General features: G+C 39.7%; 1 protein-coding gene across 8 annotated transcripts in view; it reads right to left on the bottom strand.

The window, feature by feature from the left end:
• Positions 1-25,579, bottom strand: part of NR2C1 (nuclear receptor subfamily 2 group C member 1) — a 53,332-nt gene that overhangs the window by 25,824 nt on the left and 1,929 nt on the right. Inside the window, exons 1-5 of one of the 8 annotated variants that reach the window (XM_032185634.1) lie at positions 25,050-25,099; positions 20,586-24,250; positions 13,232-13,416; positions 9,997-10,072; positions 5,259-5,366 (exon numbers count right to left, since the gene is read on the bottom strand). In XM_032185634.1, coding sequence (XP_032041525.1) covers positions 5,259-5,366; positions 9,997-10,050 — 162 coding nt within the window. In that variant the 5' untranslated portion in view covers positions 10,051-10,072; positions 13,232-13,416; positions 20,586-24,250; positions 25,050-25,099. Of the gene's footprint in view, positions 1-5,258; positions 5,367-9,759; positions 9,972-9,996; positions 10,073-13,231; positions 13,417-20,585; positions 24,461-25,049; positions 25,100-25,579 lie in introns of those variants that run through there. The other 7 variants (XR_004253139.1, XM_032185641.1, XM_032185650.1 and 4 more) reach the window with 7 other exon arrangements.

The raw sequence follows: 25,579 nt of genomic DNA, 5'->3' as shown, positions 1-25,579 counted from the left end.
TTTATCTCAAATTGTTATGGTAATGTAATCACCCTTGGGGCCCATCTGGGCTCTCGAAGAAAACGGGAATTTTGCCTTTGACAACTGTGAAGTAGGATTGTCCTCCCCTCTGTCACACAAGAGTTAAGTAAACTCAGGCAAAAACTTGGATTTTCACTTTCTTTTAAATGCACTTGAGTCACCTTTGTGTTTGAAGTCAAAACCTGAATTCTCTCTTTTTTTTTTTTTTTTTACAAAGGGCCCATGCTTTTACAAAACTACCAAAAACCCCTGACAATTCTAGCATCCAGAATTTGAGGTGTCTGTAACTCAGCCCTAGGGCCCATAAGCTTCTGTTAAATCTTTAACCTTTGAATTAGCTGCACACCATGCAAAGTGCTTAGCACCTCCTGTATTTGTATGCTTAAAAAGAAACATCCTAAAACAACAACCATAGACTTCAAAGTGAAAAAAGAAAGCATCAAACAGCAAGAAAAGCAATATTTTCACACCACTGTACAAACATTTTATGCTTCATTTTTTTGGGGTCTGTTTTTTACATGTATGTTCCTAAATAAAATAAGTTAAAATTCTGTTTTCTCTGCCATTTTTTCTTTCTTTTTTTTTTTTTTTTTAAGGAAAAAAAGATTTTCATGTTTCATTACTTACTCAAAATGAGACCTACAGGTTGTTTTTTCCATTTTTTTTTTCTTATTTTCAAGCACAAATACAGCAGACTTTTATTAAAAAGCCCCAGTAAATTCATTTTTTGCCAACTTTGTAAGAAGATTATAATTCTTTCAGAAAATAATCAAGATTCCATCTATCTTCCACTATAACACTTTTAGTCACTTCTTGCCTTTCTTTCCAAAAGCTTATACCAAGAACTGCCTGGTTTATTCTAGTGATTAAAGAGCACCATTATACAATGACTATTTCCTGCAAACTGTTTTTGAATTACAGATCAATCAAATTTGCTGTTAACATTTCAGGCATCTAACTTTTTTTTTTCTTTTTTCTTTTTTTTTTTCTCTGCAAAGCACAATTAAGACCTATTCAGGCCAGAAGGCCAGGTAATTATAGAATATCAGAGACTAAAAATACAAAGCAAACATCAACTACCATGAGATCTGGGGGGCAGGATAGGAAGATAGGACAAAAACCCCACAGAAGTTACCAAGATGATAAATACAGTGTTTTCCGTTCAATTTTCTAAGATATACACATACCCAGGACCACAAATGACTACAGCAGTCCTTTATTTCTTCTTTCAGTTCCTTTATAATTCCTTAAAAGGCAAAACTTCCTTGCCATTTTACATCCCTTCTTCCCTTAACTTTCTCTTTAGATTCCATTTGTCTTCATTTTACAATCTTTATTTTTCTTGTGTCCTTTCTGGCTATTTCCAAAGTAGCTGATGTTCCCTTCCCCTCTCCAAGCACCTCTACTTCACTGGGATTAGAAGAAATCCAATGCATGTGATCCTCAACTGCGTGCATAAAGACACAAAAGCCAAACACAGAATATTGTGCTGTTTCTTGAATACCCAGATGTATTCTTTAAAAGATACGCATCTAAAATCTGTGTCATTATCAAAACCTAAAAGTGCAACTGTATACATCAAAAGAAGGCATATACTTTATCTAGTTGGGTTTATATGAAGTATAATATAAAGCTAGCTCAAAACCTGAGATTTTCCAGACAGTGAAGATACAAATTTGAGCTAAGGCTGAAATTATTTTTTTGGATATGTATGCTAAACTATCTACTTAGTATTATAGTCCAGACCCTTATGTTTAAAAGGTAGGTATTTTCACTGAGTGATATAGTGCGTACAGTGTAATGTTCATGTCCATACAAAGCTATTCAATTTGCGCAAATGTTCTCTGCAGCTCTCAGGCGTTTGACAACACACAGGCGTAACAGAAAGCAGTTCAAACAATTAAGAGCAGTCTGTCTGCAATAAATCCTTATGGGCAGATAGCTGCAAAAACTCCACCTAAATCTCAAAGGGACTTTGGAAGTGGAGCGTTCCACCCAAGTACAACAACTTTGTAACAACTTCCAGTACCAAAATATTGAGATAAGAGAAAATAATCAGAGGGAAAGAGAAAACTACTTATCTTCTCAAGAAAATACATCAGGGCTCAAAGACAACAAATTGTGTTTCTCAATAATCTGAAATTCAGTGTTGCCAAAGAGATCATGCCATAAAGCAGGAATATATTACTTCAGGATTGTCTGCCTAAAAATATATTTCTCCCATGTACTTAAGTGTCCTGACGATAACAGAGGATAGCATTTTCTTTCATTTTGTTTATTGACTAGTCTGTTAACAAGTTTTGACTTTAATTTCAATATCATTTCAATAAATAATAATTCTCGGTTCCTCTTTTAGGAAAAAAAGGCATGTTTAAACATAAAAGGATGTGTCTACCTGCTGGTTTTGAACAGAAATGTCATTTAACAATGTGGCATTCAACTTTTATTCTATAGAAACTGTACTGGCTTTAGGTGGCAGGGTTTTGGTAGCGTGGAGGGTTTTGGAGGTGTGGGGCTGCAGGGGTTGCCTCTGTGAGCAGAGCCCAGCAGCTGCCCCATGTCACTTAAGAGCCAGCTCCAGATGGCTCCAAAATGGAACCACTAATGGCCAAAGCTGAGCCAGTGAGCCATGCTGGTTGCATCTCTGACAGTAGATTTAAGAAAAGGGAAAAATTGCTGTGCTACAGCAGTGGGGACAGAGAGGAGTGAGAACCAGCCCTGCAGACACCAAGGTCAGCACAGAAGGAGGGCAGGAGATGCTGCAGGCAGGCAGCAGCAGTTCCCCTGCGGCCTGTGCAGGGAGAGGCCCCTGGTGGAGCAGGCTGTCCCCCTGCAGCCCATGGGTCCCACATGGAGCAGATCTCCACGCTGCAGCCCCCCCATGGGTGGAGGAGCCCCCGGTGGAGCAGGTGGATGTGGCCTGGAGGAGGCTGCGGCCCACGGAGAGCCCCCACAGGAGCAGGCCCCGGGCCAGAGCTGCAGCCCGTGGAGAGGAGCCCACGCAGGAGCAGAGGTCTGGGGGGAGATGCCGCCCATGGGGGACCCGTGCTGGAGCAGTTTGCTCCTGGGGGGTGGACCCCGTGGTACGGAGCCATATTGAAGGATCCATATTGTCTTTGGGCAGCCCCTGCAGGATCAGTTTGTGAAGGACGGCATCCTGTGGGAGGGACCCCACGGGGAGCAGGGCAGAGAGTGACTGTGAAGGAGCGGCAGAGATGAAGTGCTAGGGACTGACCGCAGCCCCTACTCCCCTGCGCTGTTTGGGCGAAGGAGGCAGAAGATGGTGGATGGGTAGGAAGGTGTTTTTAGTTTGCTTTTAGCTTCCTTCTGCTCTAGTCTGCTCGTGATAGGCAATAAATTACATTAAACTCCCTTATGATGAGTCTGTTTTACCTGTGATGATAACTGTGGAGAGATCTCCCAGTCCTTATCACAACCCATGAGCTTTTTTTCATCTTATTTTCTCCCCCTGACCTTTTGAGGACAGGGGAGTGAAAGCACAGTGTGGTAGTCCTGAGCTGCCTACCAGCATGAAACCACCACTGAGACAAAATGTTAAATTTCCCTAAAAAGGGTGATTAATGAAACATGTTTTAAAGAACAGTTTAAATTTAACATTTACAATTTTTAATGAGGATTTTGTATTTCAAGATTTCAGATAATTCTCTATGTGAAAAAAAGCAAAAAATATTAACTGAAATGATAAGCTCAAAATGAACCAATCTACTATATTTTTTGAACACTTCACTGAAATGTATTTTATTTTTCCACCAAAATTCTTCTTTGTGGGAAGTTTTAATTACTAATTTTTATCCCATACCTAATTTCTTACTATTATTTACACTGCAGCCATGTTTGTAGATGCCTGTTGCAGGAAGGATGCTGTTCTACCGAGTGCTGTCTCAAACAAGAGACAACCACTATCTCAAAGCACTCACCATCCATTTTGAAGCAAGAATCAATGAGTGTGGTGACAAAAGACATGGGACAAAGTACCTGGGACAGAAACAAGTGGTACCCCAGCTACCCAAGATGATGAAAAACTAAAAGGACATTGAAACAAAACTATCCCTAGAAATACAGTTCTTCTATGTTCTTCAGATTTTCAGTAGCTACAGTCCTTATCTGAAAGCAGTTCTCTCTTCCCCCCTATACCCTCTCCAAAAGGGTTTAGATGTCTGCCACTGGCTCTGAATCAACACAACTGTCTTGCCTTTCAAAGGGTCACGGTTTTATATGTTGTCCTACATTCAGACCCTGATACTGAAATTATATTAAATGGCTTCCCACTACAGCATACAGATACTGATGAAGAAAACAGGATAAAGAGACATGAGTTAACTGGTTAATATAAATTAATTAAAGTTACAGCTGTACACAAAGCATAGAAAAGGAGTGGAGGTAGCTGAAAGAATAAAAATCTACTGGATAGATAAGGCTGACACCAGGACTAGAATACAGGCTGTGGTAAAACAAAACAAAAGATCATGTATGGGGGCACTAGTGAAGAATCTTGGAAGGTAGGACAAAGCTTGAATGCAATACACTGAAACGGGGGGAAAAAAAAAAAAAACAGGGAAAAATACTGAAGTCTGAAGCAGCAAAAGAAAAAGCAACCAAGATTATACTAACAGTTGGCTCACAAAATGGAGTGTTTTTGTATGCAACAACATGTGTCTGAGAATATTTGTTAAATTTCTGCTATGGTTAGTATTTTTCTCCAAGAGGAAATTTTAAAACAGAGCATTCGCATGAGTTGGAGATTATTACCTCGCTAGGCTATAAATTAGCTTACTGAGATGTATAACACTGGTTGAAATGGCCCAAACCAGCATCCCTTAACACACTTCTCAGACTTGTATCAACAATATAATGCAGTATTTCCCCTCATCCCCGCTCCAAATTGTCTCCAACTACTTAGTTGAATTAATGAATCTCAAAAGTTTAAATCTAAAAGTTTTCAAAGAGCAGTATCACTACAGTGTTAGGGGAAAATCTTTATTCTATTCAGCAGTTATAATTTTTGTACATCTTAATTTTTTTTTGAGTAAAAAGGAAGAAAGAAAGCATTGGAATAATGTTTTATTTCTATTTATATAAAAACAACCCTTGGCACCCAGGACTGAATATTTACATTCTAGCAAATAACATGAGGCAAATGAAAAAGAACAATACATGAAAATTGGTGGAAATAAATAGCTCATCATTACTTTTAAAATATATTGGATGAAGCATACCTGTATACGTTGTGGTAAAGAGAGGCCTGAATCTGAAGGTACTATCTGTATTCGTTGTGCTGTCCCATCCATTAGTGTTTGTGTAACAGCTCCTTGGGAATGGGTGATCTAGAAAGAATATACAAATGTAATGGATTGACAATGGATATATTACGTTAAGGACTGATATACTAACTCAATGGATGAACTACTGTAAAGTTTTACCAACTTCTGACTTCCCTGCACAAGGCTATAGAAAGTCTGACACACTTCCTATATAAGGAATTCAAATGCTTGCAATCTAATTTAACTGCTTAATTTTGCTAGTTAGAAAATTCTGTTCATGACGAGCGTTTTAAAGCTATTTTAAAATACCTTCACTTAGAAATTTAGAAACACTAAGTAAAACAATCAACTGTTGGCAAATCCACTTCAGTCAATTAGACTGAGTATTTTCCAAATTATTACTGCTGATGTTCATGTTCTAAACTAAACACAATAGCTTTCATTATGGTTGTGTTGTGTTACACATAAACTAACGTTATTTTTACCTTAATGGCTTACATAAAGTGACTAAAGAAATTTTGGTGTGGAAACACAGCAATTGGCCTTTTTTGTTCTGCTGAGCCTCAAAGAAGTAAAACCAAAACCAAAGAACTCTACTGGGGAACTACCAAGAATCTTAGAGCAGATCAATGAAATGGACAAATTCAGCAAGTACTGTATCTGAAAACAAATTTAAGCCTCTGCTCTCAGATAGTTTGTGGAAGTGCTTTAATAATTATCACTGTTTTTAAAAAATTTCACATACTGTCGCCAAACGTATATAGGTATTATTCATTAGATTATTTGTTCACAGAAAATGAGAAGTACAGCTGCTACATACAGAGGCTTGGTTCAAAATGCAGGACTTTTTGTAGTACAAAGGACATTTGTCTTCACAGTGTTTAGATACCCCCAGACTAAATTTGTTGGCTTACATTCCCCGGGAACTTCCCAAATGTTTTGCAGCATAACTATTTATACAGATCAAAAAAAGTTTCATCCTGCAATTCCTGTACTACTAATAATTCATAGTCTCTATACCGTTTAAAAATGCTCCTATTCAACTGTGTCTTTTTCCCAATAATTAATTTAAGTAATATATACTTATATGTGCCATAATGATAATGTTTCATGACTGGTTGAGAGCTTTTTTCTTCCTCCTGACTTTGCAACCACACTACCATGTAAGTGGTAATGCCAGCACAAGAAAGGCAAGAAGACACAGCTGGAGGTGAGCAAGAGAAGGAGGAAGGAGTGCTAGGCAAGAGTTTCCCTTACAGCAGAAATACAAATTCCAGTCAACCTAAACTGCTTTTGCAACTTCACCCCAAACTGCATTACTTTTGGCACCAGCCTCAGCTCTTATAACCTACTTGATTCTGTCCCTTCAGCTTGGTAGGTAAACCTGGTTGTTTAGTCATCCAGTGATCTGGAATAGGATACTGATGCAGGTCAAAACATAGTCCAGCAAAAGAGAAACATAGGCTGTTCTTAGCATAGGTCAAACCTTCAGTCCAGATTACCACAATGCTCAGAAGCAAATGCATCAGAATAAATGAGACAGCGGGATTAAGCCGCTGGAGGGAGGGGGTGCTACTAAAGCTGCCTGCACCATCAAAAGAAATGGTTGTCAAACGAAGACATTTGGAACACTGCTTTCTAAAAATACTGGATTTTTCAAGAATGTGAACAGTTTTAGTAGTTAAACAATTCATTCACTTTGCTTAAGTAAAGGAGAAAGAAGAGTCAACTGTACATCAAGATTAAAAGTTTGAAGGAGGTACTTTCAAGCACAGAAATGCTGCATTACTCTGTCAAATGACTTGCATGATGGGTGACTTACAGGCAATCAGATTTTTATGTGAACTTGTATTAACTACACAAAATAAGCTATGTGTTCCAGGACTGCTTTACACTTAAAGTGTTGCAATCTACATGTGATATAAAGCAAAACTGATCATCATCCCCACAAAATATTGTCAACTTGACAGTTTTGCTTCTATATAGAATAAAGGTTTTTATTGCAGTTTTGTTTAAAATTTGTTTAAAAATATTTTTTTGTTTAAAATTTGTTTAAAAATATATTTTGTTTGTATATGATAGATTCTGTTTAGAAAAATGTGTAACTTTCCTCTGTTGCTGGTACTTGGAAGATTTGTGGAAAGAAACTGCCACATATCTAGTATACGGAACCACAGATAAAAGAAAGAAGATTGTTGTGGGTTCTTGACAAATTCCCTATGTGAATTAAGTAGTATGACTCTCATGTAGAAATATGAATTATCTCACATTTAGCAAAATCTGATGAGAAGCATGAAAAGATAAACATTGCACAATGCTCCACTTAGGCAAGGCTAAACATTCTTTTTTTAATGTTTTGGTTTTACGCAAAGAAAGTCCCAAACTGGCAAAAACACATTTTTGTGAAAACAATCATAAAATCATTTGTGATAATTTTGTATTTTGAAATGTTCCATATCAAGGATTAACATTACAAAGAAATCAAAACACACCATTAGAACTCTCCTGACTATTATATTGCAATAAAACATAGGAGCACTTTACATTTTCTTCAGAATGGGCACACCTGTTGTTTTTCCTTTCATGTTCTACTCATGTAAATTTTTCTTGTAAATTCAATTTAAACTATTCATTCATTTCAGAGAATTACAAATGCTAGCTAAAAGACTGAAGTTCCATAGAGCTTACAATATGGTTTTCAAAGCTCGTATCCAGCATGCACATCACCAAGCCGATTACAGCTTGTATATCAATAGTGAGAAGGGATGTGAAATACTACATGAAGGCCCCTGTAAGACTGACTTCCCTTGCTGACCCCATCTTTCAGGCAGTGTGCTTCTTTGACAGTAATTTTCACTTATGCAATCCCACCTTGCGCAGCTCTAGGCTATTCTTTTTAGTTCTTTTAACCACATCTGCTTTGTGCCAGACTGGGCTGCACCTTGTACCAGATAAGCAGACTGACCACAGCCCAGAGGAAAAAGAGTCCTCCACTATGCCATATTTTTTTATATTTTTTTTTCCAGTTTTGTCTACCACACAATGACAAAGAGAACTCACGTGAACAAGACTATCAAAGCACGAGACTAAGTGGCTAAGTGAGGACTGGGGAATGCTTAAGCCACACCGTTGCCAAATAAGAAATGACAATCACAGGCAGAGTAAAACACTAAAACCACTGAAGGACAAATCCTAACCTACATGCTGACAGAAGGATCTCCATGAAAACTGCAAGGCTGCAGTTTCACCAAGAAAGAAACAAGCCAACAGCTCCATGCATACAGATGCAGCAGTATCACACCTCCACTTCCTCAGCTTCTTCCTCTGCCTCTCTTCTTTTGGCTACCAGTCATCTCCTTTAGGCTTCAAGCTTCTCTGATCCTACTCAACTCATTAACTCAGCAGAAAAACTTCCATTTGTATTGGCTGGTGAAGAAACTGACTTATCTGATTACAAAGAAACAGAAAAAGGACCTTCCCTTTCCCATTGCAGTGAGACACCAGATAAGCTCACTGTCTCATGGAAATCACATTATGAAATTGAGAACAACTCTCACAGAGGCTAACACTGTCATTTGAACTCATCATCCTTTTTTCCGAGTGGCACACGCATCATCTAGCTTTGACTAACCCACAGTTTCCAAACAAAGAAACGGGAAATACAGCCCTACTTAGGCCTTTTTATTATATTAACAACATGAAACTATGCTAGATACACCATTCCCACCTGTGAACACAGAGAGAAAGAAAAACTGATACATCACATACACCACTCACGGCCTTGGAGATAGCCTTAGCAATTCTCAGATGCTACAATAACAAAACCCACAAGAATTTATACAGGATAGATTAACCATCCTGCCCCCCAACCTTTCTACTTCAATTCATGATGGAGAGGAACAAAAACTACTTGAAAAGTCATTCTATATTGACAAAATATAATGACAAAAAAAGATATTGACAAAAGTAATTCGATATTGACAAGAAGCTGAGTGTGAATATTTCAAGCTAAAAATATAATTGTTCTGCTCCTATCTTATTAGAGAAGTGCTACTGATGGAAATTCTAGATAAGCATGTATGTATACAGTTAGCCACACTTGCAAACTATCTGTGCATCTCTGGAAGCTGTATAGCTGCAGCACACAGATTCTGTACAGTGGTGTACAAAAAAAAACAAGAAAAACAAAGTCTGCAGAAACAAGAATTCGATCTTCCCCCTGACATACACCAAACACCAACAAATATTTTACAGTGATGAGCATGGCAAACCTTTACTTAAAAAAACAAATGACAAGTGAAGCAATTGCTTAGTTGGAAAGTAGAAGCTATGTAATGACAACTCCCTTGACTGTACGTTTTGTAAGTGAAAGTGAGCAAAGCAATTTGCTCAACCAGACAGCTCTCTGCAGACCACTATAGGCCCAAAAGGCACAGCTGAACAGCTAGTTACTTACTGGAAATACTGCTAGATTTTCTTTAGCTTCATTTCTGTGGGGTAAACTTTGGCCAAGAAAGATTTTGCTGTATAACTTTAAGGTGGACACAGTAAGATCTTCTAGTCTTCCATGGGAGGGTTTCCTGAAGCTTTGGGTATACTAAAACTTATTTTCTCTTGTAACTTTGGTTTTTACTTATTAGTCTGTACATTTTAATATTCAAACTTTCTTAAATATTTCTCAAAATGTATGTACCTCTCCCATTTGCTGCTCAATAATTTGATGGGCCAGTTCCTCTATGGTTGCCATGATCTTTAATCACCAGAATTTCCTGTCAAAAAAAAAAAAAAGAAAGAAGATGCTTAACATCTCTAATAGTAAAAGTATCTTGGGGAAAATATATTCCAGGTAAGTGAAGCACATTCCTAATTGTCTGAAGGCGACATCCCTGAAGAATTTAAAGCTCAATTATACTATACAATTAGTAATTTATTTTCTATTTGCAAACTTCTTTATCTTTATACTCAACTCACAGAGATGTGTTTTTCCCCTGCTGCTTTCACAAAGAGCAACAAAATAATAAACTCCCTGTGAGAATAAAAGTGTCTAATTGGCCCTGCCATCAGCAGGGACATAATTAACATCTTAAAAACTGGAATTTTGTTGATGTAAAGCAAGGGCAAAACCCATAACTTCTTCTGAATGCATACTAATCCTTTAGTGTAACAGGAGCACTTGAAGGTCAATTTTGTAATTAGTATGAGGCCCTACTTGGGAGGCAAAAAATATTTATTCCTAAAAACAGATGTTGGTTAGCCATCAATACTGTAGGAAGAAATCCAAATCCTCATGAGAAGAATTCTGTATGATTTTACAGACACTGCCTTAAAGCAGGATTAAATATTCAGATGTATGCCTTGTTTGTTTGTTTGGGTACCTAGACAGAAATATTTGCCAGGCAGTCTGTAAAAGGAACAGACACAAATTATGAAGCAATATACTTACTTTTCTGAAAAAAAGCTGTAATAAGAACACTATCTTATACAAACCTGTATACAAGTACTCTTAAAGGATTTCTCTATGTACACAATTTACTTTGCTTCAAATATGCAATATGCTTGGGTTATACAGCTTTCTCATTGCAGACAGAAGGATGAAGATGTTTAAAACCAACATATATACTGCTGTATTAACATATGAATAAATGGTGCCAGTATAAAGGATTTTTTTACACAACACAGATTTATTTATTTTATGTGCAGGAATAGTGTTGTTTAACCATATGAAAAGCGTTGATGAAAGTGGTTATATATGTAGAAAAACTGTATATATAGCAAATAAAATCAACTGACTTTCACTCTTTTACCCTCCTAGAACTTCTGGGAACTGTCTCCTACCCCAGTGATTTCTAACCTTTCTCAATCAATTTTACAAATAAAAATGTAAATCATTTTGGAGTCACAGAATCACAGAATTGAAGGGGTTGGAAGGGACCTCGAAAGGGTCCAACCCCCTGCCAAAGCAGGTTCCTTAGAGCAGGCTGTCCAGGTAGGCGTCCAGACGGGCTTTCCATTCTGCTCTTCTAATTGGAAAGAGAGGTATCTTTTGATTAAGGTAAGAACTGTAGTACTTGGAAGTATATGGTGTGGATGGGAAGAGTACAGAAACATTTGGTCCCTGTAGACAATTCTTACTCTCCCGCTAGCATTGTTAGTTAAATTAAAGCAAAAGATGACAGACGTACACAAAAAACATGAGAATGAAGCTTATATTGAAAAGCTTTATCTCCTCAGAAGATCTAATACCTAGCAACACCTTTGCAGTAGTACTCTGTTAACCTACTTCTGCATACTGTGAGCTGCAGCACAATCACTATTTAAAGATTTTCAAGTCAGGTAACACTATCAGATGTTTTCTTCCTTTACATAAAATACTAGCAACAAAATATTGCACTGCTTATGCACACTGCACCAGAAATTAGTACAATTTAATTTAAAAAAAAAAAAAGTCTTAAAAGCAAATTAGAAAACCAATTAGTAATAAAGACACGCTTTTGGGTAGGACAGATGGACCGTTTGCAGAGTTATTTCAGAAGAAGAATGTGCTGTTTTGTGACGATTTGACATACCAGAACTGTTACACATATAACAATATTTTGCCAAAAATTTGGAGCAGAAAATTAAGAGCAAATAAAAATCTGAAATTCTGATTTCATAGCTGACCCTGGTTTGAGTGGGGGTTTGGAATAGACACCTCCTGAGGCCTGTTCCTGCCTGGAATATTCTACAATTCAAAAATGTACTAATTTCTTAGTTATGGGAACAATAAGAGTTGATTGCAATTAAGAAAAAAAAATCAAAATATTTTGAAAGCAGTTTGGTTTGAACATTAATTTTTCCCTCTTAACTAAGCGAAGAATCTTTTGACTACCTCGGTGGAGGTCCACTGTGCAGGTGTTTTCAAGGACACAATTCAAGATTACCTTCTTTTAAAGTTTTATTTCACCGAGTGTCTAGTTTAAATAGCTATGCACAAGAAAGCTTATCTTGAACAGTTTAAACCAATTTTATCCACCAATAGCAATTACAAAGGTTAAGTACAAGTGGAAAATACATTTGCTCCTACGTTAGCCTTTTGAGATTGCAGTAAGATTTTCCATTCTACAATCATTGTCTGTAGCATTCTCTGCATTGTTTTCCTGAAGGAAATTCGATTACATCAATATCATTTTCCCATCAGAAAAGCTAGGTCTATAATCCTTCCCGTAACAAAGCATGATTTATGACACTCAATTTTTGTCATATCTACCAACAGAGCCTACGGTTACTTTAAGTTTTCTTAATGCTTTTCTGTAGCTCTTCATGTTCTGGCCTGCAGGATTTGCATGTTCCAACAAGAATACTGAATACTAATTACTGCTACAGCTGGTGCACCAGATCAGCAGCACATGGAAATCAACTACACTGCAGAGTGAAAGCTTAATTTATTGTTTGTAAAAAAAAATGTAATCATAATGAACTTGCACAGAAAGCAATATCTGGAAAAATAAATTTTACAGAAATTGACTAAGTAAGAAAAAAATCCTACCTATTGTATCTGTGGCACTTCAAAATTATAATTAAAGATTCTCCTTAATGTTTTCTGTCATACAATTACTTTAAGTTAACTTAGCAACACATTAATATTTTTCTCACTAACTCAGTAAATATAAAACGGAGAGATCTGTTATTTCCAAACCTCTGTGATTACTTTGTCCACTGTCTTGACAAGGTGGCAAGGTCTTTTCTTTTTAATGTCACAGACTCATTACTGGCCTCTGCAAATCCTTTCTATCACCAAAAGGACTAGCCCTAACTACCTCTTGGCCTGAGCTTCCTGCCTCCCCCTGCTGCCAGCACTGGTGCATCTGTGACCTCACAGCCAGCAACAAAGTTTTATTTTATTCTGTGTTAGTTTGCAGCCCGATGAATGACTTGACTTGTTACATTACCATACAAATGCTACTCCAGCATCAGTGGTGAAGCGAAATTGTAGGGTCACCGTTTTCCACAGCAAGAGAATTTACATCCACTTAAGCCATCCGAAGTCTCCCATATCTTCTCGCAGCTCTATGAATTTTGAAAATTGTTGTGAGATGTGCCTTGGAGTTTTTATTTTTCGATCCTATGGATGAGCCTGGTGAAGAAACAAGAAACAGAGGATGAAAAGAAGCAACATACATCCCCAAGGACAAAAAAAGCAACACAGGATGGTGAAGTGGTCTAGTAGAGACTCCTAGTGCACAAGTTACATAAAGTACTGTAGGATCAGGAGACAGACAGAGATCTATCTTCTTGCCCCACTCTTTTTTCCTAGCAAGGGTAATGCTTCATAATCATGAGAACTGTAATAGTCAAAGTTATTTTTAAAAACAAAGCAAGTAAAGCACTGCATTTATAAAGTTTCAGAGGTAAGGTTATTTTCAGCTAACCCTCCTATTGAAATACTCTTTTGCACAGTCTTTTTTAGGTGTTATTATTTCATTTAATAGATACTGATCTTTTCAAGTCCCTACACAGAACTAAATGGTGGCTCATCTTTGCTCAGAACCTGAGTTTTGTTCCACATTTTTGCAGCTTCAGTATTACTTCTTAATGCAAATATTTGCTGGGTTTACTTTACAGTGTTACAGAGGTACCTGTCCTGGAGCTTGTATATGCAGAAAAATTCTATTTTATGAAATCTGAAATTAACAGATTAACAAATAATGAAGACTCTTATTTGATCATTCTCTGTGTTGCAAACTTCAGTTGACCATGCTCACCACCTTCATATGCATAGAAGAAATACTCTTAAGATTCTGGGAACCTGAAACAAGCATGATACAACACTGCTAAAAGTGGTGAGAAGTCTGTCGTCTTGGTTCAAAGGAGAATGTAACTATTAAAGCACTGTAATATCTTTATCAAACGATCATCAATTATTCAATATTGTAGGAGCTATTTTTCACTCTATACAATGCAAAGAGAACAAATTTTTATTCTCTTCAGTCACTGATATCCTTAAAATCAACTTTAATGTTGGACTTTACAGTTCAGCTGAATACAGACCAGAACCATAAGCTGATCCCTCGTGTGTCAGGACCATGACTGCCTCAAGAAGCTCTGCAATCTCCTCCCCTCACCTGAGGGGTCTGGCTGCCAGTGCCCACAGCCAGCCCTAAGATGGAGCCCCCCGAGGAGCCCCAGACCAGCTGCTGGGAACTGCTCTGGCATGAGCCAGACTGCTGAGCTTACCTCAGCTGAGCAGAGCCCAGCAGCTGCCCCATGTCACGTAACAGCCAGCTCCAGATGGCTCCAAAGCTGAGCCAGTGAGCCATGCTGGATGCACCTCTGACAGTAGATTTAAGAAAAGGGAAAAATTGCTGTGCTACAGCAGTGGGGACAGAGGAGTGAGAAGCAGCCCTGCAGACACCAAGGTGAGTGCAGCAGGAGGGCAGGAGGTGCTCCAGGCAGGCAGCAGCAGTTCCCCTGTGGGTTGTGGAGAGGCCCCTGGTGGAGCAGGCTGTCCCCCTGCAGCCCATGGGTCCCACATGGAGCAGATCTCCACACTGCAGCCCCCCCATGGGTGGAGGAGCCCCCGGTGGAGCAGGTGGATGTGGCCTGGAGGAGGCTGCGGCCCATGGAGAGCCCCCGCAGGAGCAGGGGTTGGGGAGGAAGGTGTGTTCAGTTTGCTTTAGTTCTCAGTGCTCCACTACGTTTTGCTTGTCACAATAACCGGTGAGCGATCTCCCTGTCCTTATCTTCACCCATGAGCTTTCTTCATATTTTCTTCCCCTGTGTTTTTGAGGAGGGGGAGCTACAGGGTGGTGCTGTAGTCTTAGCTACCTACTGGTGTTAAACCACCACAGGTGCAGGCTCTGAACAAGCAGCTTAATTACTGAGCTATGTATATGCAAAATGCTATATACTTGTGAGGAGGAGAACTCCCACTAGCGTTAGAGGCTGCATTTAACATAAGAGGTGTTGACTGAATCCTGAAAAAGACACGTCTTCGGGGTAGCAAACTCTTTGGGAGTGTGGCAGGAGTTCCTATCAATTTCTCTTTGTTGACTGAGTTCCAAGAAGAGAGCATTTGAAGTACTTGATAAGCAAAGGTGATGATTTGGTGTGGATGTCTCTATTTAAAGGTATGTCACCTCAGGTAATGTGAAGCGTGGACTTTATGTTTTTGGCCATACTGTCAAATACCAAGAGCATGGCGAGAGTTTGCACCAGTTACAACACAATTCTGTACAGGTGCTAACACCTGTCTGTAACAGGATCCCTCTCTTGTGAGGAGGATGAAAGGCTGTAAGAGAGAGGTGTTTTTACATTATTAATTCAGTGTTGTCAAACAGAGCTAATAAAATATTGAAAATACTCAGCTCTCTCAAATCCAGAATTAGCCATAGGCTTCCTTTATTCCTGGCACTATAAGCAACAGAAGTATACATGTACTCTGTTTTAAGAGCAGAAGAGGTTCTCTAAAAGAGATTCTGTCTTGACGGGTTATTTTGGCAGGAATTCTAATTTGCAGATGATAAAAAAGTAGGAAGTAATTTGGAATAGAATCGTGTGTTATGCAATCACAACCACCACGATGCACTCGACTGTAGCAGTACAGTCTAAACGCCCTAAAAATGAGCAAAATTGAAGAACAGCCAAGGGACAGCGGTAAGAAAATCCTTTGACAAATTGTTTAAAAACCAAACTGCTTTAAAGGTGATGGTTTTTAAACATAAAACTAATGAAATTACAATAAACACTAAGAGCCTGACTAGGTTACCGTTCCTTACACAACTGATGCTGCTATCTTTTCCCACTCAGAAGAATTTTAATGGTCCAAAAGATTTTACTTGTGATGTGATTCTTCAGAACGAAGAAAGAGAAATCTGTGCTTACAAGAGTTTTCAAACCCAGCTTTTTCTAGACTTCAAGAATGTCATGTGTCCATTCAAAACTTTAAAGAAGGTTTTTCTCAACAACTATAATCTTTAGAGAATAACTTGCAAACAGTACAGCTCTCAGAAAAAAAAAAAAAAAAGAAAAAAAAAGAAAAATCAAAAAAGCCTAACAAACACTTAAGTGTCCATAATTAAGGGTCTCAACCACCACACAAGGACAGCTTTTAAGAATGCTGGTTTTAACATTAATGCTTCCTCGTACATCTTATAGTGCATCTAAAAAAAAACACCACATCCATATATTCTTTTACCAACAAGTGATTTTATAAATATTGCAAAAATAAGGAGGAAACTCTTCTTGAAACTACATAAATTCTTGATCATACTCACAAATTCACCAGCTATGAGTTTGAAGTATAAATCCTACATGCACCTGTCACGGTTTCGGCTGGAATAGAGTTAATTTTCTTCATAGAGGCTCACACAGTGCTGTGTTTGGGATTTTTGATGAGAATAGTGGTGATAACACAGGGATGGTTTCAGTCGTTGCAGAGCAGTGCTCGCGCAGAGCCAAGGCCGTTCCTGTTCCTCACGCTGCCCTGCCAGTGAGGGGCTGGGAGGGGACACAGCCAGGACAGCTGGCCCAGGCTGACCACAGGGGTGTCCCACACCGTGTGGCGTCATGCTCAGCAATAGAGCTGGGGTAGAGAAGGAGGAAGGGGGGATGCTGGCAGTGATGGCGTTTGTCTTCCCAAGGAACCGCTCTGCGTGACGAGCCCTGCTTGCCTGGAAGTGGCTGAGCACCTGCCTGCCGATGGGAAGCAGTGAATGGGTTCCTTGGTTTGCTTTGCTTGTGCACGGCTTCTGCTTTACCCACTGAACTGTCCTGATCTCAACCCATGAGTTCTCGCACTTTTACCTTCCCGATTCTCTCCCCCACCCCACCAAGGGACAGCGAGCGAGCAGCTGTGTGGGGCTGAGCTGCCTGCCGGGGCTAAACCACAACACAACAGTCCTTCTTGGCACCCAATGTGGGGCCCAAAGGGTTTGAGATGATTGACAGATATGATTTCAGTGTGGAGTGTGCTAGATCAAATTTATACATGTTATAGCAGTTAGGCTGCTAATTGGCAGACTCCTGTGCTTGCTATGGGGCCTGCTTGCCTTCCTGTATGCCAGAATCCAGTGCTTATTAGTGTCCGCTTTTCCTTCTGCCATTTGCTCTGCTCCTTATCGTTTTGGTTTGCTGTGCTAGGAACAGTTTGATAACAGGTACAGCCACGAGCCTGAGCTGGCCAACAGCCAGGACATCGCTGCTGTTCCTGCGCTGCTGCAGTGGGCAGGCTGGAACTCTGAACTGAAGGCAAGTCAGAGGGGCTGTGACCTGTGAATGAATCCACATGGGAGTACGTACACCCTGAGGCATCTGTGGCCACAGCTGAGTCCACTCCAGAGCAAAGTACACCTTGAGGAATCTGTGGCCATGGAGAAGTCCGTGCTGCAGCAGGCACACCTTGTGGTCTCCATGTCCGTGAACAAGGCCATGCCACAACACCTCGAAGCGGCTGTGGCCGCGAATAAGAGCACAACACAGCAGGTGCCTGATGGGGCTGTGGGCAATGGAAAAGGCCACACCAGGGCAGGTACACCTGGAGGTGATTGTGGCTGTGGGTAAGTCCATACAGCAGCAGATACACCTCTGAAGAGGCTGTGGCCTGCTAATAAGTGCACAGCAGAATAGACAGACCTCAAAGAATCTGTGGCCATGGGTAAGTCCACAACAAAGTAGCTAAACCTCCAAAGGTTTATAGCAGGAACCCCTTGCTGCTAGCCGAGCCAGGGACAAGAGAAGGACTTCACTGCAACTATTCTGGCCTGAAGGAATGGGGGGTGACTCTTGACAACTTAGAGCAGATAACAGCCCTGAAACGTATGTAGGTAATCAGTAAAAATATCAAGTAAACCACCTTTGACACTTAGTGGTTATAATCCATACACAGAGATCAGCTGCCTAGAAAACGTTACATGAAAATATGACAGCTACAGTTGCAACAGCAGGAGGTGAGTGCATACATGTGCATGTATATTTTTTGTATTCTGGGCGGTTAGGTGGGATTGCTGAGGTGACAGCATATATTCTTGGCATATCTTCACAATTATAAAAAATCCTCAACACACTAAGTGGGTTCATTTCTAGATACATTTCAAATTAGTACCAAGTGATAACTTACATCATGAAAGAGCTATGAAATAATTTAATTAGTATTTACAACTATAATTTATGCATTGGTAGAGTATACTTTTTCTGCATTTTCATGCACTTTTAAGAACTCAACAATTTGAAGCCTCTTTTGATGCAACAATCATCCTCTTGAACTTGTTCTTTTAGAAAACCTGTCACTTGAGCAAGAAGAATGGTTTATTAGCTGTTAACATTTTTATGTTGACATTTTGTCATTCAAAGCCATTGCTAAATAAGAAAAAAATACATAAATGAGTTTTCCAGAACGAAGCACCATCCTTCTGGTAAAGCCTTATTCACTTATTTCATTGCAAATTCAGTCTCTGAAAGTATTGAGCTTGTGATCGTGTGTTTCTGAGGGTATACTGCAAAATTGTCAAGTGCTTGATTTATAAATGCTACATCAGTTATGGAAAAGCTGTTGAACTAATTGCTTTGAGTTACAAGTTCTTTAACTTTGAGCTTTGGAACTGAATACAGTCCTATTACAGGAGTAAATGTACTGGTGCATTTATGTTGTTGTAACACTGTATTTTTAAACTTCTGTGCTAGAAACAAGCCTGTAAACAATCGAGGACTGCCTAAAATGGATAAATTCCCTAGCGAATTAATCCTCCATCTCACCTCCTCACTTCAAGCGTACACGTGGATGAGCTGCTTCTGAATTCACTGAATGACGGAAGAGTAATGCATTTTCCTGAAGTTTGTGTTAAAACACCATGCAGCAAACAGCAATGCTCAGCAACTGTTCAGCTGTACTTTGTCCGTCTGTGTCTTACAGGTGGGATGAGAGCTACAGTACTTTGTCAGGAGTTGCACTGATGTCCTTGATTACATATCACAGCTCTTCAGAACAGACTCCTAATTTTGGCCCAAGGAGCTGGACTTTAAGAAAAAAGCATGATTGCCAAGTGTCACCCTCAACTACGTGCTACAACATAAGCTAATGAAAATCAGGTTCTTCCCTCACTTACCTGATGTGACATAAGTCAAGCTATGGCTCACACTGGTGTACAAACTCCTGCACTGCAAACACCCTTTATAATCGATGTATCTTTAATTACATACAATGAAAAAGTGATACATTTTACAGAATTATTCCTTTTTTTAAAATGTGAAATTAAGGAGTATTTTTGAGAACTGACAGAATAATCAATGCTTGTATTTTGATACTCACCATTTTAAGTTGCAGAATTATTTAGCAATGGGTGCTTTGGGGTTGGTTTCTGTTTCATCCTGTCAGCCCTCCTCCCCCCCAGCTTAGTGATCCTAACCACAAGGGACCTAACTGACCAACCAGTACTTCTAACAATTGTTTTCTGTGCTGAAACATCTTAAATCACCTCCAATGAACTACATGACTTTATTCTGAAGAGCATCTACACTAGCGAAAAGTCCACAAGCTTCAGTGCTTAAATTATGAGCTGTCAGGCCCCATTTGATGTCACAGCACGACTGTGAAAATTGCTAGCTGAAACCCATTCCTATCCCATTGCCCCATTTTTGCTTTATTTAATCTCTTGCTTGTGCTTACACACAGGTATACACCTAATGTTCTGAGCAGTCCATTTAAAGAACTGGACTGGCAGAAGCCTCTTTATTTGTGTAGTCCAGGTATAGTTTCAAAGGCAGTTTGAACAAAATTTCAGCTCTCCCAAGGGAAAGGTCTTGACCAAGGTCTGGCATTGCTGACTGTGGTAAGGCAATTCAACTCATTAAAAAGACAGAAAAACAGCAGAAAAAGCACCGAACATCTGTTATGCAAGCACACTGAGCTAATTTAGTTTGCATTCAGATTCGTCCCACAGCAGACAAGAGAACACATGGTTAGTAGTCAGGAGAGGGAGAAAAGGGGAAGATGAGGAAGGAGGAAGAACTCCCTTCCCACTTTCCGTGGCAGAGAGCTGTTAATTCAGTTCATCTGCACTGTGAAACTGTACCCTTTGCCTCTGGCCTGCTCAGCTGCCCCATGCAGCTCAGTGTGGAGTCAGACACACTCCATTCCCAGCCCTGCAGAGCTGCAAGACCACCTCTTTGATCAGTAACCACCTGGCAGGCTGTGCCTCCTGACACTCGAGACAGGGGAGTCGGGACAGGTCACGGAGAATCAGCTACCGACAAGTTCTAAACTGAAGTTGGGTCAGATGTAAAGTGCTTTGTACTTCATCTTTCGCTTACCTAAGGTACCTATGGTATACTTCACATCAGGTGTGCACAGTCACTCTTTAGAGATCCCTGCAAGCAACTGAACAGAAATAACACTTTAGCTGTTTTTCCTTATATTATATAAACTTACAAGATTAGGACAGTTTTCATCCTTTTAAAAGCTTTTCTGGAATTGCTCCAGCCAACAATCCAGGCTGAACTGATTCATGTAAAATAACAAATACTCTAAACTCAGAGCTATCCAAAACTGGGACATGTTCTTTAAGGACTTAAGGACTTAATACAAAATTTTAATTTTCCAGTACAGAAGATTCAAAAGAGATCTCTCAGTCTGAGATTCGATCTTCAGTAACTGGAAATAAAATCCAAGGTGTTTTCATCTAATATAAATCCTCCTGATTTCAAAGATACTTTCTTCTATTCTCGTCCAAGTTATGCCACACGCTTTCAAAGCACACATCAGGCAGCATATGAGAAATGTTTTTTATTATTCATATAGAAAAGTAAATTGATTCAAGTAATTGATGGGTTCTTGACTGAGTGTGTTTTGCAAAGGGAACAAGACAGATTAAGATAAACCAAACTTTATCCAGACACCAGTTAAAGCCAGCTTTAGGAAGGAAATATAAATGTGATGAGCAACCTAACTAGGAAAGGTGAGATCTGGAATTCTAAGAGATTAGAGAACACAACAAAAAAGAGCTGCAAATACTTCTGGAATCCTCTTTAAAATGTCCCTCAATTAAATATAACCAAAAGTGAACTGCAAACTAATAGCATTACTCGAAGAGGGGGAAGGAGTAGAGCCAAGACTCCTGCCAATACATCAAACACTAAAGCTGCTTGCAAGCACCAACCAATTACTTTTTACCTCATTGATATCTCCTTCTGAACATCCTTGCAAAAAATTATTTTTACTCACCGATTCAACTAGTGAGTCAACAGCTGAATATTGCAGTTACTGCCTCATTGCTCTACTGCTTTCCCTTTTTCACATCAGACTTAAGATTCTTGCCTTCATTTTTCAGAACCTTCAAGGTATAAAGAGAAATGGTAGGAAATGCTTTGCCCCACGACCATTTATTTAAACGATAACTTCTCCACTGAAGCTCCCAAATGACCTCTTGTAACTTCTTACAGATCTAGCATTAGGATTGGAAACAGTTTAAAGCTCCATGAAACGAATACATAACCTTCCTTCAGCTTTCCTTAAAGGAGATGTGTTGCTTAAGGAAAACTGACATTTGGACTGTCAACATGACTAGATCACTGCCTCTCTTCAATGCCCTCTTCTTTCTTTTTGTACCCTCAGCCTATGATGATCTGTCTGCATATTTGGCATTAGTGGTAAATTTCTGAGGCCAGGGACAAATCATTTGCTTAAGGGTAGATACCCAACACAGGAAGACTCTTCTCTTCACCTCAGTACAGAGTAACACAGGTATTAGCAGCTGTACTTTATAATGATTAAATCTACCTTACAAGTAAAACCCTTGTATTTGTTTTTGAAATTATTTCTCTAGTGCTTGTATTTTCCATATAATTAAAACCAAAGAGGGAAGCACTTCCAAAAGTGTAGGAAAGTAACCCAGAGAGAGATAATATAGCCAACTATTTACTTTTAAAAATCTCAGTCCACCAGCCCCATTTATTAAAGCCTCTAAAAGCAGGCGTTTTGACAGAAGACAGGCATCAGACCACTTTTCTATTAGTTACATGGCATTTATTGCATCTCTCTAATCTTCAGACTCACAAATGAAATGCAACTTTAATCTCTTTCTGTGTGTAAATCCTACAAAAATATTATTAGTTTACGCCCTAGTAAATAATCTGGCAAGCCTTCCTGGCAGGAAGAATCAAAATTATTTTTGAACACATCGCTGTCTTCAGTGTTAGCCCAAACTTGTCAGCACTGAAGCTGGCATCACAGCCCATGCTTTTCCATCGTTACTTTAGGCAAGCACTCCATGAGCCATGGCGCCAGTGGAAGATTTTCATTATCTTGCACTAAAACTCAACAACTCTCCTCCATTTCCTCAGCTCGTGCATGCCGTAGTTTTCTCAATGGTCTAGTCAAAATAACTCAGGAAAGAATCATTTAAACTGCTTGCTTTTGGCTTACTCCTACAAAAACGGGTAGGAAACACTCCCATGAGAACAGGCAGCAGATCTGACAGCCTCTAATCCCTCTGCTGGTACAGCTACACCCAGAAGACATCAAAGGGTAACTCTTATCCTTCTCCTGGGACAGAAGTTACACGACCTTAATTATCTTAGCAGGAAGTTTCTGTCTAATAGCATGCCAAAATATTATACCAGGGCAGATTAAGGACTTCAAAAGCAATTGCAGTAAGAGTATTTTTTGATGTTTGGACTCTCCAGTTAATACAAATGGTAACATCTCTTGTTCAGTTACATTACATTTTATTACTGGTATAGTTGCCCCACTATGAATTATCTCGATTCTGCTTTAACACCCTTCAGCTGAATGAGAACAGACCGCATTCAGTATGAAGATACAGCACGTGAAAAGTGCTTTCAGCCCAGAGATCTCCAGATTACTTCCCAAAAAAGGTCAGAAGCCTGACCCAGAGTTGTTTTAATGCTGCAAACATGGTGCTCATAAAATATGAGCAGTTTAACTGATTTTCCTGGCACTGTCAAACCAGTTTGACTCCATATATTAAAATATATATATTGAATGCAGAATGATAGCAGTAATGACTCCGCAGACACGTGGAAGGTGTTAAGACAGGGGTCTTTTCTGGATGAAATGCACCTGAGAAAGATACACCTGTAGAAGATAAGATGTGTGTTTGAACTAATAGTCACAGGAGAGCTTTGTAGATGCTTTAGAGGTACAGGCATGCTAACTAGCTATGACTGCAGAAGGTACTGTGAAATTTACTTCCTTAAAAAGAATTATAGGAAGACCAATGTGATTTTTTAGAAAAGCTCAAAATGTTAATAGAATGGAAAGCTAGTTAATAATCAATAATTCCCTCTTAGAAGAAACTGACTTAATCTCTTTCTGTAGTCATACTGCTTCAGTATGAAATGATTTCAACAAACCTCAGAAGACAAACTAAGGATATACTGGTCTAGCTCAGGTCATCACATGGGGCTCACAGCTGCACTGTACCTCAAAATGGAAACTAGGCCTCACTTCCCTTCCCATCGCATGCTAATTAAGAATTCAGCACAACCGATGCCAAACTTGTTTAATAAATACCTGCACATAAAACGGAAAGCACTTAATCCCTCTGTGATTAAATGTGCAGAGCCAGGAGGTTCTGTTACTTGTTCTAACAGGAGTTTGTGGAACTCTGGAGTAGTATCCTGCAATGCTCTGTGGATCATCAGCTATGCCAAGGAATCCAAACACATTTGTAAGACACAAGACGCTACTCTGCTCAATGCTTCATACATGAAAAAGCTCAATGAACACATGAACCTAAATGATCTGTTTTTGGATTATCACTCTCTAAGCCATATTGCTCAAGATGGTACAACAGTTGGCAGGCTCAAAGGAGTAATATTCTCTTCATCAATGAGCCTGGGAATATTTATGTGGCTCTTGACACCCAGTCAGATAGCATTTATTGAATTTGTGAGACACCAAGTCTTAGTGAGCACGTATGTAAGAGACAGAACCACAGGAACTGCAGCAGCCAAACCTGCAGGCAAGGGAAGATGAGGTGCTTGTACACGCCCAAGGGAATAATTAGAAGGCACACAGCAATAGAGAAAAAGATGCACTGGCAGCCATGCCTGTGCAATTCATTTAGAATTATTGCTCTTGCAGCTTTAAAATTGCTGTGTTTAATTTTTCATGTAAGCAAGAGTTAGAGCAGGAGGGGGGGAGGAAAGAGCATTGCTAGGCTGAATTTTAAGGAGATTGCAGAGTCCCTCCTCCAGGTTAGGCCACCCAAAGGGGACAGCCTCACTTGCAGGCCTGTGCAGCACCTCCAGAAGCAGCCCAAGCACCCAAGAGCTCAGGCAGCTCACGGGACAGAGGCAGGGAGGCGAGGGGCTGTCTGCAAGCAGCAGAGCTAGGTGTAGGAAAGCCATCTCAGCAGGCCAAGCTGCCTGGCACACCTCCCGCCACAGACTGCACCTCCCCGAGGCTGGCAAAACCCTGCGCTGTCACAGGAAGAAAAACAAGCGTGCTGGCTCCACGGCTGGAGCCACACAACAAACCCCATCAGGAAGTGCATCTGGCTGAGTGCTTCCCCCTTCACCAGGCTAGTTTCAGCCCGGTCACTTCTCCTACCTGGCACACAAAGACTGCACCAACACCACACAGCAAGCACAAGTCCTTTTAAAAACCGGCCATCACTGTGCGATGGCAGCATGTCTGAAACGTGATGTGACATGCCTGCTCGGAGCAACCACACAACTGCAGACGGGTAGCTGATAAATGAAGGCATGCTGCAGAAAGGACTCGCAAACCTATTCAGCAGTACTACCACTTACTGCCCCCCTCACAACTCAACACACGTTCCTGTCTGCAGAAGTTTCCTTCGGGAAAAAAAAAAAAAAAATACTGAATTTATCTTTCCAGTAAATCAGTGTTAACAGCCTCAGAAAAAAAAACTTTATAAATATCGTAAATATAAATATCATCACTTTCTTCCTCTGCTGTTTCTTTTTCTTTATCAACTCTACAGAATCACAGGGTTAGATTTTGTTAACAGTTTTTTTGTTTTTAATTCCTATGAACACGTATGTCAAGCGCCCTGGGAAATACATTCAGACTAAGTAGTGAGGAGTGAAAGCATTAGTCACGCTGACACTTACACGGTCCTACTCATACTCCAGAATAATCATTACCAAAATAAATGGGGCAGTTTTCACACCACAAATTTACTCCCAAGCTATGATTAGCAACCTCAACTTATTCGGAATGAAATAACTGCTAATTATAGCTAATATGACAAAACAAGATGGTTTGGCTTTAGCTTTTGGTGCTTTGCATTTTTCAAGTTACTGGATTAACTTCCTAC

Source organism: Aythya fuligula, chromosome 1 (assembly GCF_009819795.1).
Source record: "Aythya fuligula isolate bAytFul2 chromosome 1, bAytFul2.pri, whole genome shotgun sequence".
Classification (NCBI taxonomy): Eukaryota; Metazoa; Chordata; class Aves; order Anseriformes; family Anatidae; genus Aythya; species Aythya fuligula.
The sequence above is the reverse complement of the archived record's forward strand: the minus strand, read 5'-3'. Positions and strand labels throughout refer to the sequence as shown.